We start from the raw sequence: 17,507 nt of genomic DNA, 5'->3' as shown, positions 1-17,507 counted from the left end.
CTTTCCCGCAGATGACGTGCTGACCGGCCTCTCTTCCCAAGGAGCGTTCCCAGGCTTGTTGACAGGCTGGCTGGTGATACTCCCAAAATGCCTAACGTGGGTGGCCTTCGTCCTCCAGGATGGTCAGTTCCCTCAAGAGCCGCTCCAGTCCTTCCGGTGGGATCTGTCTCCAGGCCTCTTGGGGCTCAGGGGCTGAGTGACCTCCATCGTGTCCTCACGGGTTTACTCTCCAGAAATGTTCCTACTCTGGTGCCTCTCTGACTCAGACGCTCCAGCTGAAAGGGTTTGAAAATGCACATCATCCAGGGTGGGTCAGCATACGATAGACTACCTGGAGGAGAGGCCGCGGCTCAGAATCAGCATCACCTTCAAATTTGCTCTCCATCGCCCCAGGGGGAACTATGACATCACATGCAAGCGAAGCTGGGCTGTTACTATAGAGACTGGGAATCCCATTCGGAAACCCGGGTGGGGGAACCGGGTATCGCACTCACCTCCGAGGGTACTTCTTTGAAGCCCTCACTTCTGGCTTCGGGAACTAGGCCCGGGGCCCCTTGCAAATGCAGACTCGGCCTCCCCCTGCGCGACTTGTGACACTGCCCAGGTGACTGAGGCTTGTGGACCCCTGGACCCCGCTGACCTAGGATGCGCGCGAGGCCAATGCAATGCGCACGTGCACCCCTGACATTTTCTTTAAGGCAGAAGGCCTTCACCAATCGGAATCCTTTTGCACCCTGGCCCCGCCTCATTCTTCAGGCTTCCGGCGTCCAGCTGAATCCAAGGCAACCATTGGACTGAGGGATGGAGTGGGAAGGAAAGTGACCTAGAGACTTCTGAGTATTATAGTCTCAAAGGGGCAGAGAAAAATGAGGCATACTTGTTCATAAAAAAGAGATTATGTCAAATATGCCTACTTCCAGGGATGAGTTCTTGGATATAAAGCACTTGTAAATGTTTTCGCCAACTGTTACTGGGGAATCAGGATGGGAGGAGGAGGAGAAAAAGGATAGTCAGGTCACCACAGAGGCTTCTGGGAGTTGTAGTTCCGCACTACCGCCCACCCCACCCCACCCCCACCTCAACCCCAGATCTGGAAGTGGCCACCGAGAGACAGGGCCGCTAATGGGAGTGAGAAATGTCCCCAACCCAGGCATTCCCACTGTCTTTCATTGGCCCCGCTTACCAGGTCCTGCCACGGTGGCTGATCCGTTTGCAGACCTTAGGGTCGGTTGTATGGGGCTGGACCGTCACTTGCGGACGATTCTGAGTGTGTGTTGGTCGCCATGGTAACACTTGCTGCTCTCTGCCCTTTGTGCGGTAACGTCATGCACTTTGCCCCACACTGGGGCAGTGGGAGCATGTGTCTGGGGAGGGAGGCAAAAGGGCCACGTGTGGGAGGAGGAAGGAGCTGGACCAGCTCTTCCAGAGTAAGTTGCCGCTGTTGGGTTAGAAAGCTTAATTTAAATAATCAGTGGTATGCGTGAAAGCACCTAGCATTGTGCCTGACCTTCGCTGGAATTTATATACTCATTTCTGGTTTTTATTTTTGTCTCCAATTTGGTTGGGGGCAAAAATAAAATTTGGTTGAAAAGCTAGACTTTATGGTTTCGTGCCTGTGTGTGAATGAATGAATGAATGAGATACTTTGAAATGGAGTGGAAGCTGCCATACCAGAGGAACTGCCTTGCATGTGTCATGCCTCAAACCTTTGGAACGGTAAAATAGGGCAAAATAACTTTTGTTCTGGGACTAAAGCAAACTTGAATCCCAAAGAACTATTTGCAAAGGTAACAGACTACTGAACTGAAAATTAAAAACATCATTTGGAATTAACATCACTATGCTATGTTATTTGTACCAATAGCAATGCCTTCCTTCTATTGATGCAATTCTTCCCCATCCCTTTCTCATAAATACCCCCTTGTTTTGGTCTCCTAATTGGAACACTATTTAGGTTTATGCCTGAATTAGTGCATCCCAAATAGCTATTCCTTTTTTTTAAATCTTAAATAAATGGTTGTAGCTTTCTTACTTTGAACGGCCTTTTTATTTTTAAATTAACACTTGGGTCCAGGAAAACTAGGTCACTACTAGTTTTCAGGAGCACTCGGTCCTTGATAACAGTCTCTTGCTGTGCATTTATTCAGTCAACAGGTCATTATCAAATGCCCAACAAGTGCAAGTTGCCAAGGAAACAAACAGGTGAATGGCCTCCAACGTCGTTTTGAGCAAGGAGATGCAGAAAGTGAATCCCTGTTTGTTAACCTCAAAGTTATTGACATTTGGGTCTGATCACTCTTTGCTGTGGGGTGCTGTTCTGTGTACTGGCCTCCACCCATTTTGCCCCACTCATGACAACCAAAAATGTCTCTGGACTCTGACAAATGTCCCATAGGGGGCCAAGTCAGCCCTTTGGGAACCACTGCTCTTCAAGGGCTTTTCTTAAGCACTGCTCCTTTCAGATAACTTGAGCACATGGTAAGCTCAACAGCTCATGAACATCTGACATATGTGTGTGTGAGAGTAGCAAACACAGTGGACATTTGGAGTTCTCATCACAGGAAAACAAAAAAAATCATCAAAAAATCATCAAAAAAAATCATCAAAAGTCATCAAAAAGGCGGCGTGAGGTGAGCCTCTATAAAGCTGCCCTGGAATTTACAACTAATCGAACAACAATAACTCCACAAAGGGCTCACTGCAGAGCAGACAGGCAGGACGAAGAGGCCCACTACTAAATTCACCTAAAGGTGGGAGAATCGTGTGAGCGGGGGAGGAGGGAAGGAAGAAGTGCGGAGACGAAGCCGTGCGGGCGCAGGACACAGACCTAGCTCAGTGCTCCGAGCTCGCTGCATCCCGGAACTACTGCAGCTGTGGGAGAGGGAAGAACTCGGACTGCTAGGGCTCCGCTTATGGCCCACAGGGCTGAAGGGGCAGCATATAACACGGCTGAACCCAACGCTCATGGCAGAGACCTTGGAGAAAAGACTGAGGGAAGAAGGCTGAAAACGGTCCTTTAAGCCCTCACTGCCGAGCAGAGAACAGAAGCCTTAGGCACTGAGACTGGCCGCCCCCTCCCTACCATCCCAGAGCTCGCCCCGCGCCCACCACCGGGTGCTAGAAGTGGAACAGTAGCAGTGTCAGATCAAAAGAACAAAATATTTGCTGTTCTGAGAACTGTGGACCACAGACACAGATTCGCCGCCCAACTAGTTCCAGCAAAGGGGAGGGAGCTGTGGAAGCGGGACCGGCTGTGGTAGTGGTCGCTGCCATTGCTCTGGGTCACCTTTCACAACTCACCCCACCCCTGGCCCCACCTATCTGGGCAGAACCCTGCAGGCGTAAACAGAACTGCTGAAACATACGGGCTCTGATTCCAGTGCAGAAAGAGTTTTGGAACTTCAAAACTTCTCCGCATGCCCACAGGGACGTGGCTCCATATGACCCAGGAGAACTGTTAACAGAGGAGAAGCCTGTTTCCCAGGGAATCCCCTCATTGTGTGAGAAGCTGGAATAGTGCAGAGAAAACATAGCATTACTGTGTGAGACAGGAAAAAAAAGGCTGCAGTTGGAGAGAAAATAAAACATTCTACCAAAAAGTATTGAAAAACAAAAGAAAGACCTCTTCCTATCAACCTGTTACAGAAGCCATTCCTGTAGATGTCTAGGAAGGAAAATAATAAATCAGTAATTGCCATGAATAACCAAGTCAACAAGACACCTCAGAAAGAAAGTGAAAAGTCTCCAGAAAAGGAATTTAAAGATATGGAACTATGTGACTTAAATGACAGAGAATTCAAGGTTGTAGTTCTGAAAAAACTTAACGAGATGCAAGAAAACATGAAAGGCAATTTAATGAACTCAGAAATGCAATTAAAGAACAACATAAGCATTTTACGAAAGAGATTGAAATTTTAAAAAAGAACCAAATGGAATTTCTGGAGATTAAGAACTCAATAGAAGAAATTAAGAATGAAATAACCAGCTTAGATAGTAGAGTTGACCAGATGCAGGAAAGAATCAATGACATCGAAGATAGAAACCTGGAAATTACACAGATGGAAGAAGAAAGAGACTTGAGACTTCAAAGAAATGAAAGAACTCTACAAGAACTTTCTGACTCTATCAGAAAGAGCAATATAAGAATAATGGGCATACCAGAAGGAGAAGAAACAGAGAAGGGAACAGAGAATATATTCAAACAAATTGTTCATGAGAACTTCCCAAACTTGTGGACAGAACTGGATCCTCGAATCCAAGAAGCAAATAGAACACCTAATTACCTCAATCCCAACAAGCCTTCTCTAAGGCACATTGTATTGAAGCTGTCTAAAATCAACGACAAAGAAAGAATCCTCAAGGCAGCCAGGGAAAAGAAGACAGTAACCTACAAAGGAAAGCCCATTAGATTATCATCAGATTTTTCAGCAGAACTCTACAAGCCAGGAGGGAATGGAACCAAATATTCAAATTATTGAAAGAGAGAAATTATGAGCCAAGAATAATATATCCAGCAAAGATATCCTTTAGATATGAAGGAGGAATAAAGACCTTTCCAGACATACAGAAGCTGAGAGAATTTTCTAGTACACGACCTGCACTACAAGAAATACTAAAGAAGCCTATTCGACCACCATCAACAGGGACAATTTGTGGCAACATAAAAAGGGAGAGAGTAAAGGCCTGAACTAGAATATGGGAATGGAGAAAGTAAGTGTGCTGAAGAAAATGGAAGACTCTAAATATCAAACTTTCTTTTACATAAACTTAAGGGTAACCACTCAAAAAAAAATCCAGAACTGAAATATATACTGTAATAAAAGAAGAAACAGAGGGAAATATCATAGAATACCACCACACAGAAATAATAGACAACAACAAAAAGGCAAAGAAACAATGGAGACACAGCCTTACCAGAAAACTAAAGACAGAATGACAGGAAATCCTCACATATCAATAATCACCCTAAATGTAAATGGACTGAACTCACCAATAAAGAGACACAGAGTAGCAGATTGGATCAAAAAACTAAACCCAACCATATGCTGCCTACAAGAGACACATCTCAGCTACAAGGACAAGCATAGACTCAAAGTGAAAGGGTGGAAATTGACACTCCAAGCAAATGGTACCCAGAGAAAATCAGGTGTAGCCATAATGATTTCCGATGAAACAGACTTCAGGGTGAAAAAGATAACAAGAGACAAAGATGGACATTTCATAATGGTAAAGGGGACTATACAACAAGAAGACATAACAGTCATCAATATTTATGCCCCCAATCAGGGAGCACCGAAATATACCAAGCAACTACTAACAGAACTAAAGGGAGAAATTGACCAAAGCACAATTATACTAGGGGACTTAAATACATCATTGACAGCTATGGATAGATCATCTAAACAGAAAATAAATAACAGAATAGCATCCCTAAATGAAACATTTGATGGAATTGACATAATTGACATATATAGAGCACTTCATCCTAAAACATCAGACTATACATTCTTTTCGAGTGTACATGGTACATTCTCCAGGAAAGACCATATATTGGGACATAAAATGAGCCTCAGCAAATTTAAGAAGATTGAAACCATACCAAGCATACTCTCTGATCACAAGGCTTTGAAATTGGATGTCAACTTCAAGAAGAAAGCAGGAAAAAACATAAATACATGGAGATTAAACAACATACTTTTTTTTTTTTTTTTTTTTTTTTTTTTTTTTTGTCTCCTAAATAACTTTTAATATTGATTACATGTTGAAATAACATAGAGAATATACTGTATTCAACAGAAATATATGAGAATGAATTTCATCTATTTCTTTTTACTTTTTAAATATGCCTACTTAGAAAATGTAAAAATTACACATGGCTCACATTTTATTTGTTAGCTCTTTTCAAGAACGCACATCTCGGAGGCATTATGTTGATTGGGACTAGAATCAAACCTATTCACCATTGTACAATTACAAGGAATTTGAAATCATAATAAAAAACTAGAAATCTTGGCAGCCTGCATCATAATTCTGTTATTATTCCAGTGATTCTAGGATACCCATGAGAAAAGTCAAGAGCAAGAGTGGTGGGGTGGTACTCCCCTTATATGCATTATAGCAGGTAACTTCAGTTACAAAGGACAAGAAGTATGAATCAGTTCCAAATTAACTGAAGTACTGATGAAATTAACTTACACAGACTTTGATCATTCCATTTCTTTCTTAAAGACTGCCCCAAACCCATAGCTGCTAATATACAGTTTGCCACAAGAATATAACTTGAAGTTATTGTCATTTAGAAATAAACACTTTTTGTACAGCCCAAATCACAGAATTTTAAAGTAGACTGGATAGATAGCTTTGATTGAAATGTCTAGTCATTACAATGGAAACATTAAAGGAAGAAACTTTTTGTCATTGTAGGTTTTCAAAATGACCACTAGTTGACATAAACTCAAAGTTCCCAAATATTCTAAATTCTAAAAATTACCTTGACATACTTTCCCCCTTACCCACTCTCTTCTGTTATTCACGTTAATGTCTTTAGGTAAAGCAAACTGGATTTTAAGTAATTGAGCACAAAATTTAAAAACTACAGAAATGTCTTTATCAAGCACCTCTTGATAGTCTAATGAAAATTATTCTCCAAGGAGCAAAACTGTGTGTTCTGTAAAAACACATCGTAATACTTCTTTCTGTAATGTAAACAATTTTTAAGCTCTTCGGAGCACATCCAGATTTCCTGGTAATTTCAGGAGGCAAACTTTTCCTCCAAGTCTCTCTACTTTGTAAACCATAAATAACAGTCTCAAACAACTTCACTCAACTACTGGACCTCCAAAATGTTACTGTCAAAGTGAAAATCTGAAAAAAATTATAACATTATAAAAAATCATTCAAAATAAAGAACAAATTCCAAGGCAAAAGGATTTACAAATTTTGGAACTATAATCCCATTATTACCAGAATGTATAAAACACTGATCCTTTTGTAATTCTGCAAATTATTGAAACTCAGAATCCCAGTTTCAAAACAACTCGTCTTTCAGATTTCTGTTAACATCCTTTTAGAATAAACGTGATTTTGTTGCTGTTCATAACAGAAGGAAATCTTTAGCTTTGATGGTTCAGAACTAATTAAACAGAACTGACTGAGTCTGGGCCTGAGATAAGTATGGGATAGGAAGCGCACGGAACTCTACCAATGCATGCAGACCATACTCCATTAGAATAGTCCTGGGACTGCATCGAATGGGCTTTCAAAGAAGTAATTAAGTCTCCAGTTAAAAAATATTAAACATTTTTAAATGTATTGATTAATAAAATACAGAAAATGCAATGTCACCATATATGTGCATTTTCTAGGATTCACTTAAAATTCAGGCTAATATTTAACAGTATTTCAATTAAATTATGGCATTTGAAAAAGGTACTTCTGGGAAAAGATCACATAAAAGTACTTTTTTGGAGGGGGGATATGTTAGGAAAACTACAATAATGAAAATTAATATTGCTTTAACATTTCTAAAATCACATAAAAATGATCATCTTTCATTGCCATTTTAATTAATTTTGATACAGGGAATGTTACTGCCTGATTACTAGTAACCAAAACACACATAGAACAGACTTGTAACAAATATTCAGAATCAATTATTTTCATGAGCTAAACATTTCTGAGATTTTTAAGATTTGTGTTTGAGCATACAGTACTGTAATGTTGGCTGCATAAAATAAATAGAAAATCTTTTTGAGAGAAAGCTCAATTATCAGAGGCTGTATTGCATTTAACACTGAATATATACAGAAGGGAAAGCACTTCAATTAGAAATACTTCACCTGTTACCGAGTTCTCTCTTTTAATATGGCAACATTTCGCGGCTTTCCATTTTGACATTTAAAAATCAACAGGAATAGTGCTCCTCTTTTATCCTTTGGTTCCCAGTGACAAACAATGCAGTAATAATGCCTCTGGTTTTCAGTTCCTCTTGGATGACATTTATTAGCAGAGAGAAACCTGATGCTTTAGCTGAAATTTGGCAGCCCAAGAAGTGCACCAACTGCTCCAAAGTATCCCTCATGTTCTAGAAACAGTGCTTTCAGTTGACCTTTTGACCAATAATCCAGTGCATATGCCAAAAGTTTCATTGAGAGAGTATTGACACGTAAAAAGTTTCCAACAAAGACAACTCTGTTTATTTTCTCATTAACAGCACACATTCGTGCCACAGAACCAATGTTATTGGTGATAGTTACTAAAGTAGCTCTTGCTAGATCTTCTTTACTAACAGATTCTCGCTTCTCCTTATAAATCATATTCCCAAAACTAGATGCTACAGCCCAACCTGGCAGACCAAATCTTTCATAATCTCCTCCATAAATATCACGGACCAACTTGTCAGCTTGGGTGCTGTCACCTTTGGATGCCATTTCAAGAGCCTCTTCAAAACTTTCACAGCCAGTCAATAAACTGCATAAGCCCAGAAAAGTACCCCCTCCAAGGCTTGTCCCAGTCACTCGTTTATAGTTGTCTTTGGAATGGACTGCTAAAATGCTGACTCCCGAGCCAATGTTCACTACCAGCAGTGGATAGGGGTCATCCAGGTTAAAAGGCATCTTTTGGCATCGCTCAGGTTCTGAGGCATTAGCAAAATAATAGCACTCTGCTTGTCCATTGAAACTGACAGAATCTATATACAGCAAGCCCTTTACAAGGCAGTCAAGTTCATCCAGTTTGTGCAGGTGGAGGTTTCCAATTGTACGAAAATCTTTTTCAAACTTGTAAGCACCACCTCCTGTAGCACATAGCACCGTGTGTAATGTTGAGAAGTTTTTATCTCTTCCCATTTGGATAAAAGTAGGCAGGTCCTGGGTTGGAAATCTGATGAAGTGCAGGTTCCCTCTTCGGCCAAAAAGTGTTAAATCCTTCAGCTCAAGGTGTACGTCCCGAATACCAGTGGATCCATATGCGACATTGGAAGTCAAATATTTCCGGATGCTTTTCAAGCTCTCCACTTCTTCTTGTTCCTCCTCTGCTGTGATGTCAATGGGTTCAAAATATGAAAGCTTTACCAGAGTTCCCCCAATGTCCATGCCAAACCATGGGAAAGAAGGTTTCTTGGCATCCTTGATCTTCATGGCGACGGCCTGGCGGACGAGGGGCAGCCGCGGGTTCAGCGCACCGAGGGCAGTGGCGGCGACTCCGGAGGTGGCTGGGCAGCGCCGAGGCCCGGCGGGTCCCTCCCCTTGGGCCGGGCAGGCGGGGCGGGCCTAGGGCGGGGCAGCGGGCCGCGGTGCGGCCCAGCCTGGGGGCGGCCCCCCACCCCTGCGAGGGGCGGCGGACCGAGGGAGCTGGGGAAGGCCGCGGGCCTCGCCGCGCCGGGGCCCCCCCTCCTGCAGCCGCTCCAAACAAAAGGCCCGGGTCCAACAACATACTTTTAAAGAACGACTGGGTCAAAGAAGAAATTAGAGGAGAGATCAAAAGATACATAGAAACAAATGACAATGAAAATGCATCCTACCAAATGTTTGGAATGCAACGAAAGCAGTTTTAAGAGGGAAATTTATATCATTACAGGCCTATCTCAAGAAACAAGAAAAATCCCAAATAAATAACCTCATGTTACAACTTAAAGAACTAGAAAAAGAACAAGTGAAACCCGAGTCAACAGAAGAAAGGAAATAAAAAAAAATCAGAGCAGAACTAAATGAAATAGAGAACAACAAGACAATAGAAAAAATTAATGTGACAAAAAGCTGGTTCTTTGAAAAGATTAACAAAACTGACAAACCCTTGGCTAGACTCACTAAGATAAGAAGAGAGAAGACACTAATTAACAAAATCAGAAATGAAAAAGGGGAAGTTATCACGGACACTGCAGAAATACAAAAGATCATCCAAGAATACTATGAAGGACTATATGCCACCAAATTCAATAACCTAGAAGAAATGGACAAGTTCTTAGAAATATATAGCCTTCCAAGGCTAAACCATGAAGAACTGGAAAATCTAAACAGGCCGATCACCAGTAAGGAAATTGAATCAGTCATCCAAAATCTTCCCAAAAGCAAAAGTCCTGGACCAGATGGCTTCACTAGTGAATTCTACCAAACCTTCAAAGAGGATCTAATACCAATCCTGCTCAAACTCTTCCAAAAAATTGAAGAAGAGACAGTACTCCCTAACCCATTTTATGAGGCCAACATTACCCTGATACAAAAACCTGGTAAGGACAACACAAAAAAAGAAAACTACAGACCAATATCTCTGATGAATACAGATGCAAAAATCCTAAACAAAATTTTAGCAAATTGAATACAACAATGCATTAAAAAGATTATTCACCACGACCAACTGGGGTTCATCCCTGGGGCACAAGGATGGTTCAACATCTGCAAATCCTTCAATGTGATACATCACATAAACAAAATAAAGGACAAAAATCATACGATTCTATCAATTGATGCAGAAAAAGCATTTGACAAGATACAACATCCATTTATGATAAAAACACTTAATAAAATAGGTATAATACCTTAACATAATAAAGGCCATGTATGACAAGCCCTCAGCTAATCTCATAATTAATGGTGAAAAACTGAAGCCTTTTTCTCTACGTTCAGGAACATGACAGGGCTCTCCCCTATCACCTCTGCTTTTCAACATAGTGTTGGAAGTCCTTGCCAGAGCAATCAGGCAAGAGAAAGAAATAAGAGGCATCCAAATTGGGAATGAAGAAGTTAAATTATCACTCTTTGCAAATGACATGATGCTATATATAGAAAACCCTAAAGACTCCACCAAAAAGCTGTTAGAAACAATCAATGAATACAGTAAAGTTGCTGGCTACAAAATCAACGTACAAAAGTCCATTGCATTTTTATATACTAACAATGAAATCTCAGAAAAAGACATACAAAAAGCAATTCCCTTTGCAATTGCAGCAAAAAGAATAAAATACCTAGGAATAAACTTAACCAAGGATGTGAAGGACCTATATGCTGAAAACTATAAGACATTTTTGAAAGAAATTGAAGAAGACACAAAGAAATGGAAAGACATTCCGTGCTCATGGATTGGAAGAATCAACATAGTTAAAATGGCCATATTACCCAAAGCCATATACAGATTTAATGCAATCCCCATTAAAATCCCAATGGCATTTTTTAAAGAAATAGAGCAAAAAATCATCAGATTTGTTTGGAACCACAAAAGACCCCGAATAGCCAAAGCAATATTAAGAAAAAAGAACAGTGCTGGAGGTATCACACTGCCTGACTTTAGCTTGTACTACGGGGCGACAATAATCAAAACAGCACGGTATTGGCAGAAAAACAGACACATAGAGCAATGGAATAGAATTGAGAACCCAGAAATAAAACCACATAAATATGGACAGATAATTTTTGACAAAGAAGCTAAAAACATACAATGGAGGAAAGACAGCCTCTTCAATAAATGGTGCTGGCAGAATTGGATAGCTACGTGCAAAAGAATGAAACCGGACTGCTAACTGTCACCATGTACCAAAATTAATTCAAAATGGATCAAAGACTTAAGCATAAGACCTGACACAAGAAACTGCATAGAAGAAAACATAGGTACTAAACTTATGGACCTTGGGTTCAAAGAGCATTTTATGAATTTGACTCCAAAGGCAATGGAAGTAAAAACTAAAATAAACGAATGGGATTATATGAAACTGAAAAGCTTCTGCACAGCAAAAGAAACTATTGACAAAATAATGAGGCAACCAACTGAATGGGAGAAGAGTTTCGCAAACAGTGCCTCTGATAAGGGGCTAATATCCAAAATATACAAGGAACTCATGAAACTCAACAACAAAAAAACAAACAACCCAATTGAAAAATGGACAGAGGGGGGTAGTGTAGTTCCAGCGCGGTGCTGGAGTCGCTCCCCAGCTGGAGGCTGAAGTGACCCCTTGTTCTTTAGTGGCGTTGGTGAGGGAGACTCCCGGGACCATTGCCGCAACCGTGCCCTTCCCCGCGCAGAAAGGCACACATGGCATTCAGAGACGTGGCTGTGGATTTCACCCAAGAGGAGTGGATGCTGCTGAGCCCTGCTCAGAGGTCCCTGTACAGGGAGGTGATGCTGGAAAACTACAGCAACTTGGTCTCGCTGGGAATTCCATTTTCTAAATAAAGCTCATCACCCAGCTGGAGCAAGGGAAGGAAACCTGGAGAGAGGAGAGAAAATGCCTACCAGCCACCTGTCCAGCAGAACCAAAGCAAGAACTCCACTTCTGTCCTTTTTGCCCTCCGGATTTCTCCAGTCCTAAGTTCCCCATGCAGCACATGCTGTGTAATCATCCCCCCTGGACCTTCCCATGCTTGTGTGCAGGAAATCATGTCCAGCCAGGGGATCTGTGCCCAGGGGACCAGAAGAAGCAGGAACAAGCCTCTGATCCAAGTTCCTGGAGGGAAACAGCAGAAGGTCATGAGAGAGGAGCCAAGCTTTCATTTGGAAAGACAAAGAAAAGGACTTTAGCAGCATTTTCCACGCCACCCCAAAGGCAGCCAGTCAGCTCTAGGAATGGCATCAAAGGGGTGGAAATAGAGGCCAGCCCCACTCAGGTGGGGAATCCTGAGGAAACAGACAAATTGCTGAACAGCATAGAAGTCTTAGGATTTGGAACAGTCAATTGTGGAGAGTGTGGACTGGGCTTCAGCAAGATGACAAACCTGCTTAGTCACCAGAGGATACACTCAGGGGAGAAGCCATATGTGTGTGGGGTGTGTGAGAAGGGCTTTAGTCTAAAGAAAAGCCTTGCCAGGCACCAGAAGGCACACTCGGGGGAGAAACCTATTTTGTGCAGAGAGTGTGGGCGAGGATTTAACCGGAAGTCAACACTCATCATACACGAGAGGACACACTCAGGCGAAAAGCCTTATATGTGCAGTGAATGTGGGCGAGGCTTTAGTCAGAAATCAAACCTCATCATACACCAGAGGACACATTCGGGGGAGAAGCCCTATGTGTGCCGGGAATGTGGGAAAGGCTTTAGCCAGAAGTCAGCTGTCGTTAGACACCAGAGGACACACTTAGAGGAGAAGACCATTGTGTGCAGTGATTGTGGACTAGGCTTCAGTGATAGGTCGAACCTCATCTCACACCAGAGAACGCACTCAGGCGAGAAGCCTTATGCCTGCAAGGAGTGTGGGCGATGCTTTAGACAGAGGACAACCCTCGTCAACCATCAGAGGACGCATTCAAAGGAGAAGCCTTATGTATGTGGAGTGTGTGGCCACAGCTTTAGCCAAAATTCAACCCTCATCTCACACAGACGGACACATACCGGGGAGAAGCCTTATGTGTGTGGGGTGTGTGGACGAGGCTTTAGTCTGAAGTCACACCTCAATAGACACCAGAACATACACTCAGGGGATAAGCCCATCATGTGCAAGGATTGTGGGCGAGGCTTCAGCCAGCAGTCAAATCTCATCAGACACCAGAGGACACACTCAGGGGAAAAGCCCATGGTTTGTGAGGAGTGTGGGCGAGGCTTCAGCCAGAAGTCAAACCTCATTGCACACCAGAGGACACACTCAGGGGAAAAGCCGTATGTGTGCAGGGAGTGTGGGCGGGGCTTTAGTCACCAGGCAGGTCTCATCAGGCACAAAAGGAAACACTTGAGGGATAAGCCTTACATGTGCAGGCAGTGTGGACTAGGCTTTAGCAATAAGTCAGCTTTAATTACGCATAAATGGGTACATTCAAAAGAGAAGCCTTGTGTATGCAGAGAGTGTGGCCAAGGCTTTATCCAAAAGTCACACCTCATCTTACATCAGATGACACACCAAGGGGAGAAGCCTTAGGAGTGCAAGACCTGTGGGCAAGGCTTTAGCTGGTAGTCTCACCTTAACAGACGCAGGAGGATAAAATATCTTCACCACAATCCACCACTCCAACCTGACTCTCAAACCTCTTCTCTGTTTGGGGCAATCTTCTGACTCCTTACATGGTCTTTGAAAGTAGAATGGTGGTGAGGACTAAATCAACCTTTTTACACTTTCATGAAATGGAGTGGAAAAATGCATTCCATAAGTGGTCAGAGGACATTTGGCTTAGTTTACTTTCTCCACACTAAATCTTCGTGTTTTGTGGCCTTTTGTTTTAATAAACTTTGCTTCTTTACAAATCTGAAAAAAAAAAAAAAAGAAAAAGAAAAATGGACAGAGGACCTGAAGAGACATTTCTCCAAAGAGGATATACAAATGGCAAATAGACATATGAAAAAATGCTCAACATCGCTAATCATCAGAGAAATGCAAATGAAAACCACAATGAGATATCACCTCACCCCAGTCAGAATGGCTTTCATCAACAAAACAAATAGTAACAAGTGTTGGAGAGGCTGTGGAGAAAAAGGAACTCTCATACACTGTTGGTGGGAATGCAGACTGGTGCAGCTGCTATGGAAGGCAGTGTGGAGGTTCCTCAAGAAATTACGAATAGAATTACCATATGACCCAGCAATCGCTCTCCTGGGTATCTACCCAAAAAATCTGAAAGCATTTCTTTATAGAGACACGTGTACTCCAATGTTCATTGCAGCTTTGTTTACGGTGGCCAAGACATGGAAACAACCAAAATGTCCTTCGATAGATGAATGGATAAAGAAGTTGTGGTACATATACACAATGGAATACTATTCGGCGTTAAGGAAAGATGATATAGGAGCATTTGTGACAACATGGATGGATCTTGAGAGCATAATGCTAAGTGAAATAAGTCAGACAGAAAAAGCAGAGAATCCTATGATTTCACTGATATGTGGTATATAAACCAAAAACAACAAAAGAACAAGACAAACAAATGAGAAACAAAAACTCATAGACACAGACAGTAATTTAGTGGTTACCAGAGGGTAAGGGGTAGGGGGTGGGTGATGAGGGTAAGGGGGATCAAATATATGGTGATGGAAGGAGAACTGACTCTGGGTGGTGAACACACAATGGGATTTATAGATGATATAATACAGAATTGTACACCTGAAATGTATGTTAATTTACTAACAATTGTCACCCCAATAAATCTAATTAATTAAAAAATTGTTAATTTTGTTAGGTGAATATTATCTTCATTGAAAAAAATTTTAAGTAAGGAAAAATACATGAGTCTCTAAAAATAGCAACAAAATAGCAGTCTGTATTTTTTTTAAAAAAAAGTACAAGCACAATGACTGTACATATTAAAACAAACCAAATTTAAAAATTAAACCAGCAGTTGGGGCGGCTGCTTAGCTCAGTTGGTTAGAGCACGATGCTCTTAACAACAACGTTGCCAGTTCGATCCCTACATGGGGCACTCTGAGCTGCGCCCTCCACAACTAGATTGAAACAACTACTTAACTTGGAGTTGATGGGTCCTGAAAAAATACATTTAAAAATAAATAAAAGTGAAAAAAAATTTTTTTAATTAAACCAGCAGCAGCAACCTCCCAGCTCTCTAGGTGAAAATGAATAGAAATTGTTTGATCCTGGCAGGCTGGTGCTGGGGCAGTCCCAGAGCTCAGTCATGGTGGGAGGGATGAGCATTCTGTCCTTTCCCCAGAGGCCGTTACTCCCAGGAAGCAGCCCAAACAGAGATGGCCACAGCATCAGCAGCTGTGACCTGTGCAGTCACACCCATGCCCCTCTGACCTGCGCAGTTTGGCTTACTTCTTACTGGGAAGGCCAAGCCTTTGGCTAGGTCTTGGAGTGGAAAGCCCATGTCCTGGGCTCTGGCTGGTGCTCCAGTGGTCAGTTTCTTCAAAGCCATCCTGGATGGGGGCCCATTGGAATCTCTTGTTCCCTTAATGAACAGATGAGGGGGCAAGGAGTTGAAGAGATTTGCCTGGAAGGGACTTGCTACATCCCTTCTGTGAATGAGCAGGCTGTGAAATCAGAACTGTGTGGGATAAAACCTCATAGGGCTCTGTGAACTTGGGCAAATTAGTTCTCTTTTTTGGTCCTTGGTTTCTTGAGGAGTCAAAATGGACATATTGTAGCAATAGCTAATACTTTTTCATAGTGTTGACTAATGCCAGATGCTTTTCTAAGTGCCTTTGCATCTTGTAATTCCTACCATTCTACAAGATAGTCACCATTATTGGCCCCATTGTATAAATGAAGACACTGAGACCCAGAAAGTGTAAGGTCAACACAAAGTCACAAAGCTTGGATTTGAAGCCAAATATCCAATGCACACTTGAAACCAATCCTGTCCAGTAAACTTTTTGGCAGTGATGGGCATGTCCTCTATCTGGGTGCCCAATATGGCAGCTGCATGGGGCTACTGAGCACTTGAAATGAGATTAATACAATTGAGAAAACGTAGCATCAATTTTACTTCATTTTCATTCATTTAAATGTAAATAACTCCAGGTGCTGGTGGTTGCCATATTGGACAGCCCTGCTCCACCTATCACATTAGGCTGCTTCTCAGCCCAGCTGCCTGTCTCCCTCGTAGGGTGGCTGTGAGACTTAAGGAAGAACTATAGAAACAAAGCATTGAATTTGCACCAAATAGTCCAAATGTTGGGAGGTATTTTCTGTAGCACTCAGGAGTTTAGATTCTAGAGTAAGAAGAACAAACAATAATCCTAGCAGAACCTACTTCAGGTTCTGGTGATTGTTGCAAAAAAAGTTTATAAAATAGGGTCCTATGTCAGTGAGTGTGGGGTTGTGCTGCTGTCTTGGTGAGAGCTGTCCAGAAAGATCTCACCAAGGGCATGCCACTGGAGTTTAGATCTGAACTGGAGACAATCCGGGGCAAGAGTAGCTCAGACACAGTTTGTGCAAAGCCCCAGAGGTAGAAAAGTGGGGTAAGAATTTGAAGGACAGATAAGACATGGAAGCCTGGATTTTCAATCAGCCCCAGTGTCTTTTGTGCAGGATGCTATATCCACATGACGCATCCTAGAAGAATCTCCACACAGCAAATCAGGAAATGCAAAATTTCTGTAGTATCTGTTCTGGAAACCATGAATGAACTAAGTCAAGAAGAAAAACTTGAGCAAAACTTATTAAACATTCATTTTTGTTTATTTGTATTTCTTTACTTAATTATTAATGGAAATGACTTAAACTTACAAAACAAAACAAACTATGCCTTTCTAAAGCTATAATGTGAAAACTATCATCCAGCCAGTCATTTCAATAAAATGAACCCATTTACTGAATGAGGCTCCCAGAACACATTCCTAGAACAGCCCACAATGACAGTGCCAAACAGACATGTGTGCCTCCCCAGCAAGCAGGACAACACAGAATTCTTTAAAAACCTGTATAAAGGCCTAACATACCATTTTTGTGATATTGATTTAAACCTACTTATGATCTTTCGTGACCCAAATTCACAAAGCCAATAAGCAGGGAAGCAAGATTTGAATCCATACTTTACTTTCATATCAACAGCTTGGTGCGCTCACAAATCCTGAATGTGAAAATCCTTGAGGAGCTGTTTTTAGCTACTCAAACACTTGAATTTGTTTTTTGCCCCCAGCC

At 41.9% G+C, this 17,507-nt stretch overlaps 1 protein-coding gene across 1 annotated transcript; it reads right to left on the bottom strand.

Moving 5' to 3' along the window:
* Positions 1–7,841: 7,841 nt before the first annotated feature.
* Positions 7,842–9,406, bottom strand: LOC308489487 (pantothenate kinase 3). Its single transcript, XM_081030687.1, has one exon. The coding sequence runs from the start codon at positions 9,135–9,137 to the stop codon at positions 8,025–8,027; it is 1,113 nt and encodes a 370-aa protein (XP_080886813.1). The 5' UTR covers positions 9,138–9,406; the 3' UTR covers positions 7,842–8,024.
* Between the last annotated feature and the right edge of the window lie 8,101 nt (positions 9,407–17,507).

This window comes from Rhinolophus hipposideros, assembly GCF_964194185.1.
Source record: "Rhinolophus hipposideros genome assembly, chromosome: 21".
In the NCBI taxonomy this organism is placed as follows: domain Eukaryota; kingdom Metazoa; phylum Chordata; class Mammalia; order Chiroptera; family Rhinolophidae; genus Rhinolophus; species Rhinolophus hipposideros.
Note: the sequence above shows the minus strand (reverse complement) of the source record. Positions and strands in the feature narration are given on the sequence as shown.

Coding starts and splice junctions, on each gene's coding strand:
- LOC308489487 (XM_081030687.1), bottom strand. CDS start 9,137: ATGAAGATCAAGGATGCCAAGAAACCTTCTTTCCCATGGTTTGGCATG.